Consider the following 25,169-nt stretch of genomic DNA (forward strand, 5'->3'; position numbering starts at 1 on the left):
CTGTTCCTCATGGTTACAGAGGGATGGGATGACAAAAATGCGTGAAGATTTGAAACAGGGAAGCTGCCTCATCTTGTATTATTTTTGTGCCTCATCTTGTATTATTTCCCCTGGCTTGCTTTAACTTTAAGCAGCTGTAAATTGCAATTTCAAAAGGAGAAAAGGCTAAGCAGGCCAAGTTGAATATGTAGGCCAGCTTGAAATTTACTGGTTATGCAAAGAGCACATAACCCAAAACTACAACTGTGGCACCTTGATGCTAAACAAAGTGAGTCTGGTTATAGTAAAGGCAAATAGTATATGAGAAGCTCCTAAATGCAGCCAGCATTTTTAAAACTTCCTTGAAACTATCAAGTGAAAATCTGCAACAAGAGCACCTTGTGGGGTTAATACAATGATGGCTAAAATTCAGCCTGCAGGCATGACCAGCTCGTCCAATCCTTCAGGTACCATCCAATTCCTTGCCCAGTTTTGTGTTGCTCTTGTTCTTCACATAGTGAAAAGAGCCTGCCACAGGAGCTCTGGTAGTATCAAGAGCAAATGTACAAAATTAGCCGCATGCTGTTTCTGACTAGTTGCCTCCCCCCCTTCATAAATGCCCTAGAGAATTCTAATAAGGCTGTCACTCTGTATGGGACACCTGTCAGAAATTCATTTTCATTTATTTAAAATAATTGGAGCCTGCCCTTTATCCTAAGATTTTAGGGCGCATAATATTAAAAGTATATATACCGTAATGCATAACCCATTTGCAAAAGAAACAGATGGCATTGATGTAAAATTGAAACAATCAAAAACTTCATAATATCTAAAGGCTTAAGCTTGAGAAATCAGGTTTTTAGCTGGGTACCAGTAGAGAGTTCCCTAATTGGGGTGCCACTACAGAGAAGGCCCTGCTATATATCACTGTGGAAAACCCTGGTGGGACACTGAGAAGAGCCTCAACATCAGATAGTAGCATATGTGCAGGGCTCTGTAGGGAGAGGCACTCCCAAAGTGTTTAGGTCACATGACTTTGATGGCTTTGTAAGTCATTCACAATAACTAGAAACAAGCTGGCAGCCAGTACAAGCCCCCGAGAACTGTTGAAATATGGTTTCAACTGGATGATCTACTCCAGTAATTGAGAAGTCACGTTTTGGACTATCTCAAGTTCCCATTCAGTCCTCAAGAGCAGCCCTAAATAGAACGCATTACTGTAACCCAAGCTTCATGCCCTGGATTTTTTGACCAGGCTCTGCAGAATTGCACCATGACCCAAAAGCATGTCCTTAGTCCGTCTGTGGAAAGGCTGTAGCTCAGTGGTAGAGATCTGCTTTGCATGTAGAAGGTTTCAAGATCAGCCCCCAATATATCCAGGTACGGCAAGGAGAGTACGTTGCTTGAGCCACTGCCAGTCAGTGTAGACATTACTGAGCTAGCTCGACTAATGGCCTGTGTTCTGTGCCCTTCCTTCTTGCTGACAACACCCATGTTTCTAAGTTGTACAGCGATACAGATCTTCTATGAAGAGCTCACCTCTTCTAATAAGCTGGACATTACTGGATTAATGGGACCATTTCCATCATTTGGGAAAGTCGTCATTTAAAGATCTTCAAAGATATTTTTTGAACACAAAGCTGGAGAGCTAGTTCTATTAACTTTCCAGAAAGAACAGAATGTTGTACCGTAAATAAGTTCATAGCTTTGAAAGGAAGAACGAAGCCGGAGGAGTGCAGTAAGGTTTCAGAACATTTCTGAATGATCAGCAGCTGTGCACTCCCATCACAGTATGTTGCTATAAAAGGGAAATAAAGAACACACTAATTGAACCTTCACGAACTGAGCTACCCCCAAATGCCTAATCTCTACAGGGGAGGTGGGAAATGTAACGATATCAAGAGAAATGAAAAATCTTCAAATCGGTGACTAACGAAGCGCTCCACTTTTTTGCTCTACCTTAGATGCCCTACATCACATACGAAATGGTGCAAGCGCTGTAACCCCCTCATATCAGTGGGAGGAAAGGCACATCTTCTCAGCCACCACCAGCATTGCTCACAGAGAGAAGATCTTTGCACCTCTCCTACGTGCAGATCAGAAAAGAGGATTGGTGTCCACTCCTAGCGTCCAAGTAAATGTGGGCATGTCTTAGGGTGTGTGTTCAATGCAAAAGAGGCCAAGCCATTGCAAATAGGAACTGAGCAGAGCAACAGACTCTGGGGCCTTGTGAGTGTTTGAGGGTATGTTTACTGATACCTCTCATGGGCATCGTAGGTGGTACTTCCAAGGCATACTGGGACCGGTGGGTGCCATGTTAAAGGTAAAGGTAAATGTACCCCTAACAATTAAGTCCAGTCACGAACGACTGGGGTTGCGGTGCTCATCTCGCTCTACAGGCCGAGGGAGCCAGCGTTTGTCCGCTTCCACAGACAGTTTTTCCAGGTCATGTGGCCAGCATGACCAAGCCGCTTCTGGTGAAGCCAGAGCAGCGCAAGGAAACACTGTTTCCCTTCCCGCCAGAGCGGTACCTATTTATCTACTTGCACTTTGATGTGCTTTTGAACTGCTAGGTTGCCAGGAGCTGGGACCGAGCAACGGGAGCTCACCCCGTCGCGGGGATTCGAACTGCCGATCTTCTGATCAGCAAGTCCAAGCGGCACAGTGGTTTAAACCACAGCGCCACCCGCGTCCCTACAGGGTGCCATATTAGCAACCCCTGAATGTGTAAAACTGTTTATGAAGGGGGAAAGAATGACTGAAAAACTGTTTCTCTTGACCGTGCAATCCGGAAGTGCGCCGTATGTTTGTGTTAGTTTATGCTCTTTCGCAACAAAAGTCTTGTGACACCTTAGATGTAGTTTTTGTGGACTCAAATCTACTCATCAGTTACGTCTGAACAAATGGCTTCTACTCCTCAGAGGTTTATGCTACAAAATATCTGCTAAATCCTCAATGTGTCACAAGACAGTGTGTTGTGTTTGCTGTGGCAAATGCAGGTGCCCTCTGCAAGCTGCTGTGATGGACAGCTTACGGTAGTCCTGTGCAAGTTTAATCAGAAGTAAGCCCCATTGATCTCAGGTAAGCACACATACACAATTGGAGCCTGAACTTGCCATCTGTCACTCTATTCTGAGGTTTCCAGATTTATTTACAAGAACAACGTGATTCAGTGCATCTTATTCTATTGTTTTTCTGCTGGAAATCAATTATGAAGGTCAGACTTAATTTATTTTGTGAATCTTGATTCTTTTAAACGATGAACCTTGCAGCTTTTAACAATGCCACCAGATTTGCACTTTTTTATTTTGTTTTTGAACAGTCAGTGGCAAGGCTTTATCAAGCACCTGCTTTTTCTCCTCCTTCTCTTCACAACTTGTTAAACTGTGGATTGGTACAGTCGTGAATAACTTTAAGTACATTGATTTCAGTGCCTCAAATGCCACCCGTAGTAATCATTAAAACATGAACAAAGAAAAATCGTTCATGCTGCTTATGTAGAGAGGGAAAGAGGTTTGGGGATCAATGGGATTCTAATTTTTACAGAATGCAAACATGTACTCAGCACTCAGCTCGCTACAGACTGCTTGCATCTGCCATGTGGAGGTGATACTGATCTACTGTTGAGGGTTACTGCAAGGCTTATAACAAGATAATTTATGTGAAATGCTTTGAATACTCTTAAGTGTTGTTGATAGCAATGAGTACCCACAGTGTTGATATAATATGAATGTTATTTATGAACACAGACAAACCTGCAGACCTATAAGAGGTTTGAACATAACGTTATGAACACAACAGGCGAACAACAACATCTTGCTAGTCATTATCGTGGTTTGTTTCTGCCACAAATGTGCTGTGTAAACAAGATGCTTTCCCCCCAATCTTGCATCCAAATAACAGTGGAAGTTCTCTGCAGCATGAGCTTTTGTGCAGATGTTTTGTGGGTTAAATTCCCCCTGATTGTCCCTGATGGGCTATTCCGGTTAGAATAAATCAATGGAGAGAAATCTGCGTTTTGTCACTTGGGAATGTGTGGGTTGCAGTTACAGTTCATATTGCAAACCCATAATGGTAGCCAAAGGGGTGGGGGTGGGGCAGGACTGGATCTGGCAAGCCAGATCAGGATTTGGCCCACCTTCTGCAGATCATGTCTGACAAGCGTTTAGGGCTTCCCACAGTAATCTAATATCAGATTATTTTCTTACTTTGCCCACCCTGTGACTGTGAAGGCAGGGATTGAAGAAGAGTTTGGATTTGACATCCCGCATTATCACTACACAGACCACAGCCGCTGAGGCATAAAGGTTTATGGTGAAAATCTGCAAAAGGAAATTTAATTCTTCTCAGAGGCTGGAGAAGAAAAGGGGCATGTTCTACTGAACTGAAGGGAGCTTGCTTCCAAGGGCATGCTGTCTGAGAGGAGGTCGTACTCCATTGAATAATAAGTGCATTAATCTCTTGCAGCCATGGAAGCTCTTTTCTCCTTGTTCCTGTTAAGGGTTTTCTGCCAGCTGATTAGGGCTTTCTTGGTGCTGCTCTTGCTCTGGAATGGCTTCTGAAGGAAAACTGATTGGATTGCCACTCCACTACTTGGCGCCTTACTTGTGCACCTTACAGTGCTTTTATTTACTTGGGTAAAATTAGAATTAGCCCAATAGGTGACATGAGGGTTGCACCTCCTCCAGCTGCCTCTTTTATTTTGCTTTTGCAATTGTTATGCACTGCCTGGAGTGTTTTCGTTGCAGAAATGTGATTTAGTGAACTTTAATTTTCATTTGATCTCTATATATTTCAACTGTGCAGCGATAAGTATGAAATGCGTCAGCTGTTCTTGGTGCGAAACAGGCAGCATTCCTCGTGCTCGGATACTCTTCGTTGCAGAAGCTTATACTGGCGGACGGAAGAATATGATCTGTGAAAGACACAATTGTCCTGCTCTCATCTTAACAGTTTCACAGACTCCTTTGTTAATAGACAGTTGCAGTCCAGCTGCCTTCGCTTCTACAGACATACATTAATCTCCCTTTGACGTGCCCCGCATTTCATGATGCTGCTCGGTGTATTTGTCTGAAAAACTTTAGCAGTGCTTTAAATGAATCCATCTCTAAGGTACAAGCTAAATGAAGTTTAGAATTGCCTACAGTGATTGGCAGGTTTCAGAGAGGAGTTTCCCCCAGCCCTACCTAGCAATGCCAAGGGTTAAAGCTTTGTTCTTCTGCAGACAAAGCATGAGCTCTACCCCTGAGCTGTGAACTTAATGGTGATTGTGGAAAAAGCTGCATTGAGCTAAAGTACTACTGTTACATTCTGCTTCTATGCATGTCAAGAAGCATGTTTAATGTCTTGTGCCACACAGGCATGGTGTATGTGTGCCCCCCCCCCTTGCTCCCTGCCAATCCTGATAATGGTTTTGACTGTTTTGGCTCTTCCTCTTATGAAGCTGTTTCCATCCGTACGGTGAGTTTGTAATTTTAACAATTGGTTCATGAGTTTCCTATTTGCCTCATCCCTCCTCCTCCTCCTTTTTTCATTTTGTGCTGTCTCTCTTAGATGGCAAGTCTGGAAGGCACTCTGGAAGGCTTCTCAGCTTAGGAATGGAGTTACAAATACAATTATGTGGCCAAATTATACCTGACCACACAAGACCTATATTAATCGTCATGTAATGGAAACCAGAAGTTCTGTTGAAACATGCCTAGCTGTTCTTTGCTATTGATGCCTTACCAAAATGTCAACTTCATTGGGATACAATGGGAAGCTTTTATTGTTATTTTTTTATTTTAAAAAATAGTTTATTTTCTTCAGTGTTCTGCCGCAGTTGTTCGCTGAAACTGTTGCATTTGGCTTTGCATTGGAAGGGTTTTTAGCACCGTGCAAGAGTACATACAGTGTGTGTCACAAGAGAATGATTATTTGTAGGTACGCAATTCTAAAATGGCTATAGATCTCTGCATCCAGAAATTTTAATAGCTTTTATGGCACAAATTGCATAAATAAAATGTTGAAGCAATTCCTTGTTATCCCTCTCTTTTATTACCCCTCCCACTCCCCTGTCAAATGCTGTGTTCTTTCTTGGACAGCAGTTTTATACATTTCTAAAAATTGAGCTTTTCTTATGAGGACGTAGCCAACTTTCAGAATCCTTGGATACTTCTTTCCTCTCGGCTTTTCAGTTTATCTGCATATATAATCGTGTGCATAGAACGGAATGCAAGAATCTGCATCAGTTTTTGGGAACTTGACTCTCCCTTCTAAATTCTATAGTACCTTTATTTGCACTTAGTGAGCAATCCTATGCACAAGAAGCTGTCATAGAATCATAAGAGGTGGAAGGGATCCCAAGGGTCACCTAGTCCAACCCCCGGCATAGAGCAAGCCGGTGTAAGTTAAGCTGGTGTAAAGTTACACCAGATCCACCCCCTGTTCAGCCGTGGGGCTGCTGCTCTGCCTAAGCCCTTGCAGTGAGAAAGCAAGCCTTAACATTCGTGTCCAATGCTGGCTTGCCAGGTCACATGACTGAGCTGAATGGGTTTGGGATTCAGCCTAAATCTCACCCCAGAATACCCCTTTTGGAGAACTTGCCCCACCCTTGGCACCGCGAGTGTCAGCTGACACTGAGAATTTGTGTCGGCTTAACTGAGCAAAGGAGGAACTCTATGGATTGAAAATGGACACACTATATGTACTTTTTTTTGGTTTTGTTGTTGTTTCACAAGAAACTGTTGAATAAAAACTAATTATTATTTTTTTAAAAAAAAAAACCTTGGCTGAGCTGGGGTATGGCACTTAATGCCAGGAATCAGCTAGCTGAACCAGAGATCCTAAGCTGCTCATCCCAGCGGATATCGCCATAGGATTAGTTTTTAAGTCTGTTAGTCCTGAAGGTGTAATAATACTATCTGTGCTTATGTTTTCTGCTGCAAAATAACACTGCTGCCTCCTAGGGATTTGTTACCGTAGTAGAGAAGGAGAAACTCTAGAGCAGGGTTTCCCAAACTTGGGTCTTCACCTGTTTGTTTGTTTGTTTGTTTGTTTGTTTGTTTGTTTGTTTGTTTGTTTGTTTGTTTTAGACTACAACTCCCATCCTTATCTGGCTGGACAAGTGGTCAGGGATGATGGGAATTGTAGTCCGAAAACAGCTGGAGACCCAAGTGTGGATGTGACATAGCTCTAGAGCAGGGTTTCCCAAACTTGTTGTTTTTGGACTACAGTTCCCATCATCCCTCACCACTTGTCCAGCTAGCTAGGGATGATGGGAGTTGTAGTCTAAAAAAAACAGGTGAAGGCTCAAGTTTGGGAAACCCTGCTCTAGAGCTATGTGACATGCACACTATACATTTAGGTTGTATCACTTCTCCCAAAGTATCCTAGGAAGAGCTATAATTCCCAGCATGCTTTAAAACTACGGTTCCCAGGATTCTTTAAGAGAAGCTACAGTATATGCTTTGTGTGTAGGCGACTTGATTCTGGAAGGAGAAACCCTTAAACCAGGGGTGGGGGACCCTCCTCACCCAGAGAGGGCCACATTTTCTCATGGGCAGCTTTCTAGGGGCCACATGCTGTCAGCCAGGGTGGGTTTGGAGGCCAGATGCCAAAGCGAGCAGAGCACACAGATGTGATGTTCACCTTCGTACCATAGGCTACATTTCACCCACACTGGTTTCCCCTCCCCTTTCCCTGGCTCTTCAGTCTCAGAAGGTGAACTTGTGCAGACTTGCCTGAGGCTATCTGAATTCAGGCAGACTTGCCTGGGGATATATTTCTTGAGACTCAAGGAGCCAAATGGAGACAGGGGTTCTCAGATACAGGCTGTAACTGAATAGACATAAATTTGAACAGGCAGTTTCAGCTCTGGTTCTGGACTTCATTAGTCTATCTGGAGCTGAACTGAATAGTCGAATTAGTTATTTAATCTTGATGCTATAACGAGCTGATAGTTGGTTTCCCCCCCCTTCTTCTGGCACGGTTTTCTGCTTGATGTTGCAAATAGCAACACATGCAGTTTTCATTTGCACAAAATATTTTAGTCCTTGTGTGAGTGACTTGGGAATTTTAGTTACATTGACTTAGAGATATCCTGTGTTCTCCTCTTCACCTCCATCGCATGCTTTCTGAGCTGTGTTTTGGGGAAGGGCTGGGGTGTGGAGTTAAGGCAGATAAAAATCAATGGGGCGTGTTAGCATTTTTTTTATGTAAGAAAAAGCCCTCCCCGTTTTTAAAAGGAAAGGGTTTTAATGGGGATTAATTGAATACAGACAAGTTAAACTTGTGCACACAATTGATTCTAACAAGCACATCGTTCAGTGACAGTCCCCCCCCCCTCATAATTGGAGAATGGTGCAAATAATTTGATTTTGTAAACTCAAGAATGTTATAAGGCAGAGATGAGCAATTTGTCGCTTTCCATATGTTGTTGGACTTCAACTCCCATCACCATGCATTGGCCATGCTGGCTGGGATTGATGGCAGTGTTAGAAGCTCAGATATACTGCATAAGCTAGGCACCAAATGGCTCCTAAAACCAGAGTTACAGTCGCCAGAACAGAATGCAAAGTCATTTGGGGGGGGGCAGGCAGCTTGAAAGTTGTACTTTCCCCCTACGACTTTTTGGTTCCTGAAATCCATGGGAATTTGGGCGGATAAAATATAACAGATAGATCATAGAATTCTAGAGGATGTGTTGCCGGAATGTGAAAACAGTCAAGGTCCAAGGATTCCCCAGGCATGCACATCCAGATGGTGCTATTCTGGCGCTCAGGACTCCTCACTGGGTCGCAAGTGGCTGATAGCTGGGTGCAAAAATGTGCAAACAAACAAACCACTGACTACAAAACTTGTTTCTCTAGCTTGGGTGAAGGGTAAGCCCATAGTCAGAGGAGTAATGCTTCTGAATCCCAGTTGCTGGGACCCAATAGGAGTGGAGAGTGCCATAGAGCTGGGATCCTGCTGATGGGCTTTCCCACAGGCATCTGGTTAGCTTCTCTGAGAACAGGATGCTGGACTAGATGGGCCAGTGGCCTGATCCAGCAGAAGCAGCTGCATGAATGTGCGGGAGAGTTTGTTAATCTCTCATTGGTTAAGTTAAGCCAAGAGTTGATTGTCCAAACATGGACTTCGTGTTGCTAGTTTCCTGCCTGCTCACATCTGACTTGTAGGCGCTTAGAAGGGCTGTTGGGTTTGAGCGTCAGATGCTGTTTCTTCACTTTTCTTTCATCACTCCTGGGTATTTTGGAATGTTCTAACGAAGCGCTCGTTCTTGTTCTTTCAAGACCACCGCCGTTCTTACCCTTCCCCATTCAGCTGAAGTTGAGAAATCCCTGGAAATGTAAGGTTGTCGTAACACAAGATGTAAGATCCGAACCGTTTTTTGTGTTTTCAAAAAGGTACATGTAAAGCCGAATGAGCCAGAATATATGTGTTGCTGTTTAAATAAAGCCCTGGCCCTTCACCAACAAATGCAAATTGAGGAGCTTTTGTAATGGCGGCCCCTGAACAGAAGAAATATAGCTGTTGCCAGGGTAGTTTGGGTCTGGAGGCAATTCACACATTTAGATGGCATTTCTGTAATTGGAATTGTACACATTACCATGGTAGACAACAAACACCTAATGGTGGGTCGTGTTTTGATTATTTTGTGGCATTCGTTCATAGCTAATCGCAGTGGTATGCGCCGTTGTGGATGATGATTCATTGGGCGAAATTTAGTTAAACTGTAGCAGTGAACATGTTTGGAGATCTGCAAACCAACTTGAGCAAGCTAATATTCTCTCTTCCATTCACCTATCAGCTTTTCTGAACTGTGACTTAGAGGCAACAGTGGTGAGCTTTCCTAAGAAAACAAAACTAAACTTCAGTTAGCAACCACCCCACACAGATTTGACACAGGGATCTCTCTCCTCCCCCCCCCAAAAAAAACCCCCCACACCTTTCTGTTATACAGGAAACTTGCATTTCATTTATCTCGTAATCCCTCTAGGAAGCCCAGATATACCGGTATGCTTCCACACCAAACCGTGTTACTGAGGGCCAGAACAAAGAGGACAATAATTACCTAATTAGTAATTGCAGCGGCAGGAACCCCTTCCCACTACTACTGCTGCTTGCTGCTGTGTGTGTTTAAATAAACACACCATGGTCAAAGAATTGTAGAGTTGGAAAGGGATCCCAAGGGTCATTTAGTCCAACCCCCTGCAATGCAGGGAACTTGCGCACAAGGTAGGGCTCGAACCTATGGCCCTGGGCTTAAGAATCTCATGCTCTACCAACTGAGCTACCCCAGCAAGTTGCATGATTATTGCTGTGCATGGTTTGATTCTAAGTCTGCATTGGAAAAGGGAGTGGTGGTGTAGTGGTTAGAGTTCTGGACTAGGCACCTGGGAGATCAGGGTTCAAATCCCCACACAGCCACCAGTCACTGCCTCTCATCCTAACCTGCCTCTCTTGCACAGAGCCACTTCATTTTGCCATTACTATTTGTCTTGATCTCTTTCTCAGCCCCTTCACATGAGATCCTTTCAAGCTGAAGATGCCAGGGACCAAGCGAAGCATGGGCTTTTCGTTGAACAATGGCCATTGTTTTGCTGGAGTAGATTTCTTCTCTTCAGCTTGCAGCCGGAATCAGGAAGTGTGATAGCTTTTGTTCTAGCTGATTATTTCGTGACTCTGTGCCCTGACCAGCTTTTGTGTCCTTTTGTTTCTCTGTGTTTGCGCAGTAAATAATCTATTGTGATTACCTTGGTATTTTTTGGGGGGGGGGGCAGTCTTCCATGTCAGCCAAAAGAACTAGTTGTGCTAGTTGTGGGAATAATGGCAATGGCACTAACAAGCTGAGTTGGCACATTTTAGTTTATCTGAAATAATTTGTAGGCTACTCTTCATCATAATGATCCCAATATGGGGTGCAACCATAAAAATACCAATAACACCGTACCATAAAAGCAATAAAACACATTTAAAACAGCAAGCTCTACACCACTAGAGCAAACTACAAAACTCCTGTATGACTAAAGCTAGTAGTATCTTATTCAGAGATACTGTGTGTTACAGAAGGCAGTTGAATTGCATATGCACCCAGATGTTTGGAATGGTTCCTTTGCCTGTCCTTGTTTATTGTGTGGATTAACTTGCATTTACAAGGGTTGGACAGAATATTTGAAATCTGATTGATTGGTTGATTGATTGATTGATTGATTGGTTGGTTGATTTAAGCATCTTTTGTTTGCATCCCAAAAGTTGTGCAATGAAGAGCAATATATTACCATTTCGAACGAACAGGATGCTTGTAACGCCGTATTATTTTATTAAAACTCGGCAGTCGTATCACCTTATCTCCAGCCTCCTGAAGCTGCCTAAAATAAGATTTGCAAAGCTTCCAGGCAATGCTCATGTGGCTTTGGAAAGTTCCCAGCACTGGGCCATTTCACAATAAAAAGGGCAGGGGTGCTGACAGGCTGTCTGTATGCCCTTACCGTCATAAGCTGGCAAAGATGGCAGACTTGAGGATGAGCCCTGGCTTCTCCGGTTTCAACATGGTGTGGACTAGGAAAGGAGCAAAGGCTTCTGCATTAACCTCTTTCCAAGTGCTGACATGATTTAATGGTTCCACCTAGTTTGCATACTGAGGGTTGGGTGTTTCAGCGCTTAGGCCTGCTGAATGTGGTCCCTGAATGGCTGCTCACATTAATTCGCATGCATGCGTCAAATTACTTCTCTAGGACTTGAAGCAGCAAGGGGCTTTCTAGGAATGCCACATTGCAAGGGTACCGTTGTAGGGGTAAGGTCACAGTTACTTGTTTACTAGTGCTATGTAGTCAAGCAAATGTGAAGCAGTGTGATAAAATAATTGCAAGAATCAAAACTCTCGGTATCCATTGTTCATTGTAAGAGTTTATCTCTCTCTCCCAAGAACTTCACACAAAACTTTTATCTGATCAGCAGTCTTGCTAATCATGTGCTTGTGTGGATGTTTGTTGGTGTGTGTGTGGGGGGGGAGAGAGTTAGCTCCTTCTCCTGCTTGCCAAATAATTCTTTCATTCTGACTACTTACTGGGGTTAACGGTTATTGTGTGATTTCACACCCCCTCCCCTCCCCTGGCTGCAATTTCACCACTTTAGATAGTAATTTTACCTGAATATGTATCGTTATTAGTCTCAGTAATTTTAGTACAATGGATTACAGTGGTACCTCTACTTACGAATAACTCTACTTACGAATGTTTCTACTTACGAACGGAGCTCCGTCCGCCATCTTGGATGCGGTTTAGATAGGATTTTTACTTACGAATTTTTAGATAGGGTTGCTTCGACTTACGAATTTTTTCTCCCAATGCATTCCTATGGGATTCGACTTACAAATTTTTTCGACTTACAAATGTGCATTCGGAACGCATTAAATTCGTAAGTAGAGGTACCACTGTATTTTGAATTAAGTGCTGTGTTGATACTTGCCTTTGCTTTTGATTTATCAGTTTTTGTAATGAACTGAATCATTAAGTTGCAACGTCTATTATCTGTTGCAACCCCACTTCGAGTGTAATAATTGCAGAAAAGGTGTACAATACATGAAATAAGCTTGACTTCACTACCTTCCAGTGCTTTATGATTGATGTCCTCTCAGCACAAATAAAGTCAGCCAGGATAAATGTGAAACCTTTGACAGCTGCACCAATATGAGAGGCTGGTACTGCCTGCATTAACATTTAGCACTAAACCATGGTTTGTCCAACAAACCATTAGATATCCAAAAGACAAGGAAACAAGGCATGACCTTCCAGCTGTTCTTGCCTCAGGTAGCACCTAGAGTTGCTTTGCTAAGCAAGGCTTTCTGTTTGGACAGAACACAAAGTCACTGTTCATAAGCTAACAGCAAAAGGTGGCCTCAAGTTGTGGTCTGTTGGCAAAAAGCAAACCATGGTTAATCTGCAGGGGTGGGCTTGCTCATCATGACTTAGTCTTAGTGTTTTATGCAAACTAGGCTTTTTTATATAAAGAAAACTTTTAAAGATACAGTGGTACCTCAGGTTAAGAACTTAATTCGTTCTGGAGGTCCGTTCTTAACCTGAAACTATTCTTAACCTGAAGCACCACTTTAGCTAATGGGGCCTCTCGCTGCCGCCGTGCGATTTCTGTTCTCATCCTGAAGCAAAGTTCTTAACCTGAGCTACTACGTATTTCTGGGTTAGCGGAGCCTGTAACCTGAAGCGTCTGTAACCCAAAGTACCACTGTAGCTTCATATTGGGAAATATTTGGAGGGGCAGAGGTTCCCAAGTAGAAGGTGCAACAAAGCTGTAGCAGAACATTCCAAATAATGGTTTTCCTTGTTCTGTACAGTATATTCTCTCACAGATCCAGGTTAATTAGCAAGCAACATTGTTTCTACTTTTCCTCTGCAAGAGCTTTTTATTTTAAAGGGATTTAAATTCCACAAGGAGTTAGAAACAAAGGTCTCTTTTCAGTTTTCAAGAGCTCTGCAGCATGTAGCCCATGGATAACATTGCCTGAGTGTTGCAATCCTTGCATTAAGGTTTGATGGAAATAACTGTTGCGTTGGTGCTGCAGGGGTCAGCAAACTTTTTCAGCAGGAGGCCGGTCCACTATCCCTCAGACCTTGTGGGGGGATGAACGAATTCTTATGCCCCACAAATATCCCAGAGATCCATATATATATATATATATATATATATATATATATATATATATATATATATGTATGTATGTAGAGGGTGCTTTTTGTTCCAAAGAACCTTTCCCTCTACCGCTTACCCGATCGTCCTCAAATTTGCCCACAACATCGGGACCCCATGTGAGAGTGTCTTTATCCACTTACATTGTCCATACACACACCTAGGACAGGTAGAAACCTAGATTTGTATACCCAAAAATTGCCCCCTCCAGTGGACATCCTACGAACAACATCCAACATACTGCCAAAATCCCGCCCACTCCCCATCCACCCCACCAATCAAAATCCAACGTACACCCAATCCCGCCCACTCCCCACCCACCCCACCCACCAAACAAAATCAAACATACACCCGAACTCCCACCCACTCCCCACCCACCCCAACTAAAAAAATAAACATACACCCCAAATCCCTCCCACTGGCAAAATAACGGCCACTCTCCATCCACCACACCACACAGCTCACCCTGGAGAACAGACCTCTGCCAGGGACCAGGCCACCCCAACAGTAGCCCCTCCCCAAGGACCCCCTCCCGCCACAGAGGTACCTACCCCAGAGATCCCCCCACTCCCCAGAGATCCCCCCATAGGTCTCAGTCTTCACCATCCTACCCAATCCACAATCCATGCTCTCCGCTCATATGTCGCACGATCCACGATCGCCACCCCAACACAAAACAGCCCACTCCATAGCCACAATCGTCCCCCCCATCCGTCCACCCCCCAACTCGCGACTGGCAGGGAACAACCACCAGGCTGCGATCTGCAGATATCTCCCCACCAACAAGCCCCGTAGGCACAAGGCTGCTACACAATCCGCCCCCCCCCCATCTCAGTCCCACCAGGGAGAAACCACCAGGCCCCTACAAGGAGAAGGCCTCCCGGAGTATCCACAAACCCTCTACAAACTGCACCCCCCATCCGCCCCCACTCACGCGTTTCCCCACCACGACGGAACAACCACCAGCCCCGATACCCATCCTCCGCGGATATCTCCCCACCGGAACAAAACAGACTTCAAAACGTTAACTAACTTCTTCCTTTCGTCCTAACTTCACAATCAATGCCACAGCAACGCGTGGCAGGGCCAGCTAGTTTTAAATAAAAGGACACATTCTACTCATGTAAAAACATGCTGATTCCCGGACTTAGAAAGCGATTGGGCCGGATCCAGCCCCCAGGCCTTAGTTTGCCTACCCATGGTGCAGAGGGTCCTGACGCTCACCTCTTTACTTTGGTGTTGCAGTTGCAGTTGCTTCTCTCGGCCACCTTGCAATTTTCAAGCACCTACTTGTAGCCACTCCCTGCTTTGAGTCTACGGTGATATGGCAAACTGCTCTCCTCTTTTTCACCTCCCGCCAGAAGGTGGGTGGGTGTGTTAATAATGCACAAGCATTCATGGACATCTCTGTATGAAGCATTCTGAATGAAATAGACAATATTTACAGTTATAGAGGCCTAGGATATTGTCAAATCCTGTGGTCTGGAAATAGTTGGAGTCTCATGATCAGATGGACTTAATAAAAAGGGTGTCTGGCCAACAAAATAAAATAAAATAAAATAAAGGCTCTAACATCATTGCTGGGTCCAGGAGCATTGCCACCTGAACTGCCAGAGAAATATAATCATTTTATAAAACCCAAACTATAAGGCATTCCATCTTGTTGGAGTTCATTTACAATTAGTGCTCCCTTTTCTACAGGAGGCCATGACTACCAAACCACTACAGGGTCCCTGTTTGTATGCCTCCCCATACGGCTGATTAGTATGGCAGGCACAAGAGGCAGAGTCTTTTCGGTGATGTCCCCATACCTAAGGAACTCCCTTTCCTGAGAGGTACAATTAGCTCACTCACCGATTTCATCTCGGAGTAAGTTTTTATATCAGCCTGCTTTTAATTAAAGAGTGTAGGTGGACATTTTGGTCCCTGTGTGTTGTTTGCAGTGGTTGTAGGTTAGGGTTTTAGATCTTACAGTGAGGATGGTTGGCTTGAAATGAAATAGATTAATGTTCTTTCTGGGGGGTTTTAATCGTGAATCTTGGTAATTGTGTTTAAATGTTTTCACTTAAAATGATTTATGTTTATCATATTTGGAAAGGTATTTAGGCTTTTGAAGACTATGCTTAAGCCTCCTTCATAAATAGAAGTGGCATTTGTGTGGTCCTCCCCACTCCCCTCCATTTCACCCTCCATTTCACCCTCACGACAACCCTGTGAGGTAGGTTAGATTGAGAGACTGACTTGCCCCAGGGTCAACCATCCAGTTTCATGGCCCAGTGGGGATTTGAACACTGAATCTCCCAGATTCTGATAGATGCAAACGACTGAGTCTGCTCACCTTCTACATAATCTGTTCAGTGGCTTAATGCAAAGGAACGGAGGAGATGGAAGTGAGCACCGCCGTGCGCCGTGGGAGGAGCAATTTCCAAACAGAACAACCCATTTTAGCATCAATATACTTTGTACAATACCTAATCATTTTATGAGGATTTGGTATAGCGACTCTAGCAAGACAAAGACATGCCTGTCCCCCTAAGGTTCATGTAGACCAGGGATGACTGTTCATCCTCATGTGTAGCTGTAATCAGGCTTCTTATTCATGAAAGAAACGGGAAGCTATTCAGTTGAGATTTTCTGGAAAGGTGGGGGGGGGGGGTAGTGATCTGTCACCTCCTTCCCCCCATTCACAAGCTGCACTTTGCTGCCATGTCTGTTTTTTCCTCCCTGAGCTATTCAAGCACATGAGATTATTGGTGTCCTGTGACTCATGCTTAAAGCACATTAAGTATTTAACATTGGAAATCTTGTGTTGTTGAGGTTCTTCCTCTCAAGTCGTCTTCTTTTTTCTTTTGCTACGTGGGGTTTACTCGAAATGCCACCTATTTCTTGGAATGACGGGGCTGTTTCCAGTGGGAGTAAGTGATGAACCTGCGTCTGGGCTGCTCTAGGCTGAAAGTGGGGGCTCGTAGCGTTTCAGTGCTCCTCCGTACGGAAATCAAAATGAAAAATCCATCTGCCAGGGGGTGGAACTAGGCTAGGTTTCCCCTGGCATCCAGTTTTCTATGTGATATATATTCCTCTATGAAGGAGCACTCAATCATGTGAGGACCCCCCCCCCCCCCCGAAGACTTGGGAGTGGTACTACCCAGGCAAAAAGTTGCCACTTCAGCAAGCCCTAAACTCTATTTTTGTTCCCTGCATGTCCATTCAGTTACATCAGTGTCTGCTTATCTCAGATCTCTTTTAACAGCACGATTCTGTGATGTTTGACGGCTGCAACTTTTACAGTAGGGCTGAAGAAGTATTCTGACAGGGTGGGATATCGGACAGCGAACAAGTGTCTACACTCTGCACTAAAACATTTGAACCGAAGTAACCCAAATCCGGTTGTCATATTTAGTATTATTATTATTTTTGCTCTAGTGTAAGTTTTGTCCTTAATATTCTGCACAACAGGAGTGGGGATTCTCAGACCGGGGAGCCAAATGTGTACACACACACACACACACACAGAATGCTCTTCTCAGTCTGGCTCTCAGCAACACTGTCTCTTCCCAGGCCACAATCCTCACCATTTTCTTTCTAGGCTGGAATGCGTTCTTTAACCCCGATAATGTGTCTTGCTTCTCTGGGTGGAGGTTAAGTGTGTGCAGGTGTGTGTCCACTGTACAGAGGTAATATTTGCACCTGTTGCTACACATACTTCTGTCTCTCGCCATACCCGCTACTACAATGTGCCGCCTCTCTCCCGGGTCCTAGCCTGGCACCAAAACCACTAGGCCACCACAGTCTTAACCTTGTCTTCTGGGCAATTCACAGACATAAAAATGATAAAATGCAGTTAAAATGGGTAGACTTATGTGGTGCCCTCTAGATGTTGTTGGGAGAAAAAGAGAGTCTTCGCCAGGTTCCAGGACAACCCTAAAGAAGGTACCAGGCAAGAATCTCTGGGGAGGGAATTCCACAGCCAGGTTGGTGCCTGCACCAAGATGGCATTCTCTGTAGCGGCCACCTGCCTCACTTCACCTGGTGGGAGCACCTGGAGCAGGGCTTTCTCCATACTTGAATCAAGAAGGTGTTTTTTTATCACAGTAAAAGTGTATCTAGAAGAAGCAATGAATCATCCTGCACGCTCTGTATAAATGTCGGTCATGCTCATTCTTGGAAGGAAGTGAGTTGATGCCAATCTGTCTCTTGAGATCTCTCGGAAAACACATTCATTCCACAGCCTCCTCCCCTTTCATTGATGTCAGAGTATGTGCACAGGCTTTCTTTCAGTCTCACTGCATTGGGGGGGGGGTGTTTTCCAGCTCCCCAAGGGTGCCGAAGTTGGCCATTTGTGACTAGAACTTTGCTTAATGAGCTCAGTGCCATTGAGATGTCTCATAAGAACACAAGAACAGAAAACTCAACGTACGGTTTTGGTTCCCCTGCCTGTCACAAAGGGTGTAGCTAGATGTCCTTCTCAAGAGGAACAGCAGTAGTTTCACCTCTCAAAGCATCTGTACCGACAGTACCAAGATGAAGTATTTTATTGCAGAAGTTGATGCGGAAGTAGACTATTGTGGTTGGGGAGAAAGACAGGTGTGGCTCCATAGACATTCGTATGGCTGGGGAATTGGAAATTCCATGCTCTGGTTTTTGTTTCATTTTGCAGTATTTATAGGCTACCTTGGTTTTAAAAAAAGTTCGGGAGCCAAAACGTACGAGTGCCAAGGCGTTTGGCTTTCAAGGTACAACTGTAGAATGCTGTGGGATCCCAGAGTATAAATGTTGAGGAGTCGAAGGAGAAATCCCATCTTCTTGAGTTAGCCATCCCCAGGACCCAACATGATCAGCCTCTCTAAAAACGTACTATAGCTGATGACATAAAAAGCCACAGAGAGGTCCAGGAGAATCAACGGTGTTGTACTGCCCATGTCTCTCTTCCAACGGAGTTCATCTAGACCAGGCATCCCCAAACTTCGGCCCTCCAGATATTTTTGACTACAATTCCCATCATCCCTGACCACTGGTCCTCTTAGCTAGGGATCATGGGAGTTGTAGGTCAAAAGATCTGGAGGGCCGCAGTTTGGGGATGCCTGATCTAGACAAAGGAGTTTTTCTTCCCAAAATAGATCTAGAAACAGATCTATAAACCTAGAAGTCTAGAAGTTGACTGGCTACTCTGCATCCAGAAAGGGAATGTTAGCCTCCATTGGACATCTGTTCACATCTTCTGGGCCCAAGGAAAGTTTCTTCAGAAACAATTCCACCGTAGTCTCTTTAGTTCAGCAATAGTTCTAACACTGGAGGACTTATTTTACCATGTGCTGGGATATGTTATAAAAAGTCAGAATACACTCAGAATGCAAGAGGGTTTACGAGGCCACTTGCAAGTTTAGTAGTTGGCAGAACTGTGTATATTTTGCCAGTGGTGTGTGTGTGTGTTCCTGGAAAAAAAAAACAAGGAAAAAACACAATTTCGCTAGGATCTGGCACTAACTCTCTATTATGTCTAAATTGAGTACAGAAAACAAAGTGAACTTGCATGGTGTTCATGTAAGTCTTATGTTTATTTAGTTAACAAAATAAATATAAAAAATGGCTTCACTCCAAGCCTAGTCAAAAATGATACATTTGGCCCAGCATCTTGTTTAATTTTCTTGGATGACCATTTAAGCTGAGCTTTACTATTCATTTTGCATATGCAAGGAAGATCCATCTCCTGGAATTTCTTAGGTTTTCTTATGCCAGCTTGTTTTTTCATACTGCTTCAAGTTAAAACCCAGCAATTTGCATTTCAGTTTCTGAATCTATAACTGGTCTTCCGCATTTTTCTAATGCTGTGTGTTTCCTGTACCGAGTCCTTGTCATTTTTTTTTAATGGTTGATTTATTTAATATTTTTAATCCACACTTCATTGCTACACAGTGCAATCCAATTTCAGACAAGTTTGGTTTTATAATAAGGCAACACAAAAATCTTTTTAAGTTTGTTGCTTCTAAAGTGTACTGCTGACTTGGTGCACAGAACACACAGCATATAAAGGATTCTTTTGACATCTATGGTTCCACCCCTTGGCGCTGATGACTCAAGAAAACTTGGGTTCTTATCTTAACCAGACACGTGCAGCCCTTAGCTATTAATACGTATTTACGAAATGGTGGCATGTAGGATACCAAAGGACAAATGTGTTCTGGCAGAGATATCCCTGCCTGGCTACTTATTTTGCAATTAATGCAAGACCCACTATTGGCAGTTGTGGTCTGGAAGTGAAATTGTGCTTTCTCCTGTATGTCACACAAATGAAATCTGGCAAATAACATGGTCTCTATCCTAAAATCCTTACTGTGCAAAATCATTTTTCGGTGACGTCGTATATGTATATTGCTCAGCCTCTAATGTAAGATTGAACATGGCAAGGATTCTCCTTGGGTGATTCAATCTAAAAACTGGAAGCAATGTTTTTAATGGTTTCTTTGCAGACTCCACAAAACAGAATCAAGCGCTGTGATAAGCCATCAGCTTTCAGTGTTTGGTTTTTTTCCTGAACCAACCAAAAGAAAGCAATGATGATGATGATGATGATGATGATGTACAGTGAACTAACTGTGAGACCGCCATGTAGATTTGCAGCACAACTAAATTTCTTAATTTATTTCCTTCTAGGACATAAGGCATGAAGCCAGTGACTTTCCATGTAAAGTGGCCAAACTTCCCAGAAACAAAAATCGCAACAGATACAGAGATGTCAGCCCATGTAAGTACTGTATCCCTCTCAATTCGTTCAAGGAGTCTTTACAAAAGGGTGGAGTAGTGCAGATGCAATGCCAAACAATTAAAGGTAAAACTGTATTGTTTCCGATGTACGTGCAACTTTAAAAAAACAACAAACAACACCCTGCTGTTGCTTTAAATAACAGTTCCAAAATAGGTTGTTCTGTGCTATTTTGATAATATACCAAAATATTACCATTGGTCCTCCAGCATTGTAATTGGGCACAGACATGCAAAGCAGAGAAATTCGCAACTGAGGCAAGCAAAGATGGAGTCCAGTTTATCCAAAGCTGTAGAGAACTTGCAGTATGTCCACCTTGCTGCTCTTCCCCCCCCCCTTTCAAATGCCCAGCTTTCTCTACATGCCGGTGATAAACTTTGCTAGGGTTCAACCTTGGAAGGGCGTTTTCCAATATCAGACTTTCGTCCTGGACTTTCTGGAGTAGTGGTAATAAAGAGAAGTGCCTGTGAGCTTGTGAAGGTTGCGTTTTCTTTTCCTTGTTGAGTAAGCTCAGCCTGTTTCCATGCACTAGGCAAAGGCTTCCAGAATGGATTGGTGGGTTTGGGTTCCGAGGCAAGCAATGAGCACAGACACGTGGCTTTTTAGAAGTTAAGTGAAGAACTGCCGTTGCTCAGTCTCTCTCATTTTTAATGGCTAGTTTAAAAGCTGAGTGATTTCCTTTTTAATCATGTAAAAACTCTTTGCCGGAGCCAAGCAAATGCCTTCTCGTCCAGCATTCTGTTTCGCAGAGTAACTAACCAGTGCCTGCAGGATGCCCACAAGCACTGGAAGCAGACAGAAGCGCCATCTTGCTGTTCTACCCCACCAACTGGTGTTAAGAGGAATCTTGCATCTAGACCTGGCTGTATCATGTAACCATGAATAGCCTTGTCCTACATGAATTTGTCTAATTGGCTTTAGAGCCATCTAAGCCAGTGGCTGTTGCCACAATTCATAGCAGTGAATTCCATTTGTTACCCACCTCTTCTCAAGAAAGCCCAGGACTAGGTGCATTGGGCTATCTCAGTTGATCATTGCAACAACCCTATGGGGCATAAGAGGCATGCAAGTGGGGATTTGCAATTAAGTCTCCCTGGTCCAAATCCAGGATGGTCTCCATGTTGACTGCACTGGCTCTCAAACAAGCTGTGGTGAACTTTTCTAGCTGTTCAACTCCTAAGTGTGTCATTATGACCACCTGCATCTCATGAGGATTTTTTTTTAAAAGTCATGTGCATTCAGTCACAGATCTCCTATCTACATTAATGTTGAAGATACGGTATCACCATGTACTGGAAAATCACTACCATCACTTAATAGACTAAAAAATCAGCTGAGTCTTCCAGGAAAACTCAATAGAAGCTATAATGTTACACATAATTTTGCTTACTGATCAGTTTTAGGGGTTCTTTTTGTGGTAACCACCATTGATTTTTGTTTGTTTTAGATGAAACGGCTTCCAGTCAGTTTGGTTTTCCTGTAAAATGTAGGGATTCTTCTATATCTGGGTAGGCTAAATAGAGCAAACTTCAGATCTTTTGAAACGAAGTGCAGTTACTGTCAAAGTGGCTTGACTATTGATAATAACTGGGTGAAACATTAATTGAATAAAAGATACACAACAGTGCAGGTGAAGGTTTTTTTTGGAATTATTGAGATTCCGATCTCTTCTGAAAATATGTGACAACTAAAAAAAAAAAGTTTTGAAAAATAAGCATACCGCTAACAGCAGCTTAGTTTGCACATCATGTTAACCCATAGTTGTTGTTAGTAACACATCTTATTAAGCATCAGTAACACACTCTTTTCAGAAGAGTTCTTGAGAATCATATATAATGGGTGCTGTTTCATACTTCATTATTTTGAAATGAAAGATGTTAGCCCTTGCTTTGCATAAAATGAATAGCACACAGGTATTCAACAGTGATTTTCTAACTGTGCATTCTACAGTTGACCACAGTCGAATTAAGCTGCAGCAGGATGATAATGACTACATCAATGCCAGTTTGATAAAAGTGGAAGAGGCGCACAGGAGCTACATCCTCACACAGGTAAGTGCTTGAGAGAGGAGGAAGGATGGAGAACCCATTTCATAGTCTTCCTTACCTCTTGTTCGGTCTTTGAATCTTATACAGTGGTACCTCGACATACGAATGCTTCAACTTCCAAAGGTTTCGACTTACGAAGTCGACAACCCTGGAAGTCTTTTCACCGCATGTGCGTTCTGCGCAGAAGCGGCACACGCGGTTTGCACATGCGCAAAATTGCGCTTTGCGCATGCACATAACGGGCACTTCAACAACCAAAGACCTCAACTTATGAAGAGCGTCGTGGAACGGATCGCCTTCGTAAGTCGAGGCACCACTGTAAACCCATAGCTTGTGTGTGGCATGAGAAAGAATTGGTTAAAGGCATTCGTTTCCCCTGTTATGCAACATTTCACTGCTGTAGAAATGCCCATAAGAGATGTTTGCCATAGATAGCCTTTTCCTTAATGAATTAGTCTAATCCTATTTTAAAGCCATTAAGAGTTGGTGGCCACCCCTGACACTATAGTAGGCATAGGCCAGGGGTAGGTAACCTAAGGCCTGGGGGCCTGTTGCGGCCCAATCGCCTTCTCTATCCGGCATGCAGACTGTCTGGGAATCGGCGTGTTTTTACATGAGTAGAATGTGTCCTTTTATTTAAAATGCATCTCTGGGTTATTTCTGGGGCATAGGAATTTGTTCATTTATTAATTAATGTATTTATTTCGAAATACAGTCCAGCCCACCACATGGTCTGAGGGACGGTGGACCCGGCCCCCTGCTGAAAAAGCTTGCTGACTCCTGGCATAGGCAAACTCAGCCCTCCAGATGTTTTGGGACTACAACTTCCATGATCCCCAACTAACAGGACCAATGGTCAGGGATGATGGGAATTGTAGTCCCAAAACCGCTGGAGGTTCGAGTTTGCCTATGCCTGTTCTATAGTGCAGTGTTTCCCAACCTTGTGCCTCCAGATGTTTTGGGACTACAACTCCCATCATCCCTAGCTAGCAAGACCAGTGGTCAGGAATGATGGGAAATGTAGTCCGAAAACAGCTGGAGGGCACAAGGTTGGGAAACACTGCTATAGTTTAACTATGCACCGCGTGAAGAATTGCTTTCTTCACATATGAGAACTGGGGAAAGTCAGTAGAGTGACAATCTAGAAAAGAGGGCCTACCAATGTTTTGTTAATGCTGGACCCTGAAGTACTTACTGACGTGAAATATGACTTCCAAAGACCTGGGACCCCCTTTGGAAGAATGTATTTATAAGGCCTCCTTCTGTTTGTATTACACGGCTTCATTACGTGGAATAAGAATGGGGGGGGGGAGTATATAAATTCTTATACACAAAGGATTTTCTTTTTGTCACTTGTATGCCTAGAATTATGAATTGCATATTGTGATTTAAGCATTCTGAAATCCATTCAAGTTAAACAAGGGATTGCTCCTTCAGCATCTCTTACTGCATAATATATCCATGCTTTTGTGATCTAAGTAACTTTGATGCTGCCTAGTCAAGTCCTCCCTCCTCCTAACGTAACAGTGGGTTGTCTATGTAAAAGGCCGTGGAGCTGCTGTTTTGTTTTTTCTTCTTCAGTGACTCTCAAAAATAGATATCCTTAGAGAGGAGGCATGGGTAATTTCCAGCAGAGCTTTGCATCCCTCCTTGGCTCCTCCCAGATTTATGTCTTTGTTGTTATTGAACTGAAATCATTTGCTCCCCCCCCAAAGCAGAGGGCAGGAAGCTGTGCACCCAGTCCCCTTCCTGTTGATGGTCGGTTTTGTGATCAGTCGTGCCCTTTTCTCTTTCTGAAGCTGTTTCCTTTGATAGAATCTTCACTCTGCCTCCTCCCTCTCTCATTGGCCCAGGCACCTTAAATTACTCCAAACCTTTTCCATTGATTGGTTTAGGCTCAATCCATCTTGGTTTCTCGTGTCTGTCTGTCTCAGTTTTGTACGAGGAGTCGTGAGAAATGCCAGTGCTGACTCGAGATCAAGTCCCCATGGACAAGTTGAAGAGCCTTTCTTTAGCTTTAAATCTTATTAAAACAAAGGGTGGTGGCAGCCGACTAGGAACAAGTAACCTGTATTCAAAAATTATACAAATTAATAATGCAAACTCAGTGTTTGAAACTCCCATTGTTCAAGGTGCATTTTGCAACAGGGAATTTCATTAGCGCGAGCAGTTTTTGAGCTTTTGGCGCTGTAGTACTGCACCTAAGATTTCAGTTTAAAACCGCGGAGTGGAAGGAAAGGAGGTCCTTTTTCTGCCTCTCCATTTCCAGCTACTCTCTGAAGACTGGAGCAGAGACCCTCTTAAGAATATGGGGGGGGGGCAGGGGAAGGACTAGACCATGTGAAAAATGAACACAAGATTTTAGCTGTAGTTCATTCACCTATGCATTCCGTTGCACCTATGCATTCCGTTGTTGCGCCCATAACCTAGGTTTGAGGTGCCATTTAGCTCCTGGCTTTCATATCTCAGTTTCTAACACTGTGCATACTCCACGAATAGTGAAGATAATTTGGCTGAACTGTCAGAATCAGTAAAGTATCAAGCCTCCAGGTGCCTGTGTTGTGCATCGAGAATGTCTTTTCAATTTACTTTGGGCCTTCCATGTGTAGGTGTCCTAAATAATGATCATATCACATAGGGTGCATTCACCCTATTCCACAGCATGGGAAATTGAGGGCGAAGTCTCACCCATATAG

At 43.6% G+C, this 25,169-nt stretch overlaps 1 protein-coding gene across 2 annotated transcripts in view; it reads left to right on the top strand.

Annotated features, from left to right (window-relative positions):
• Window positions 1-25,169, top strand: part of PTPN1 (protein tyrosine phosphatase non-receptor type 1) — an 81,665-nt gene that overhangs the window by 38,690 nt on the left and 17,806 nt on the right. For both annotated transcript variants that reach the window (XM_035122813.2, XM_035122815.2), the window contains exons 2-3: window positions 20,317-20,407; window positions 22,376-22,476. In XM_035122813.2, the coding sequence (XP_034978704.2) occupies window positions 20,317-20,407; window positions 22,376-22,476 (192 nt within the window). The remainder of the gene's footprint in view (window positions 1-20,316; window positions 20,408-22,375; window positions 22,477-25,169) is intronic.

This window comes from Zootoca vivipara, chromosome 7 (assembly GCF_963506605.1).
Source record: "Zootoca vivipara chromosome 7, rZooViv1.1, whole genome shotgun sequence".
In the NCBI taxonomy this organism is placed as follows: Eukaryota; Metazoa; Chordata; class Lepidosauria; order Squamata; family Lacertidae; genus Zootoca; species Zootoca vivipara.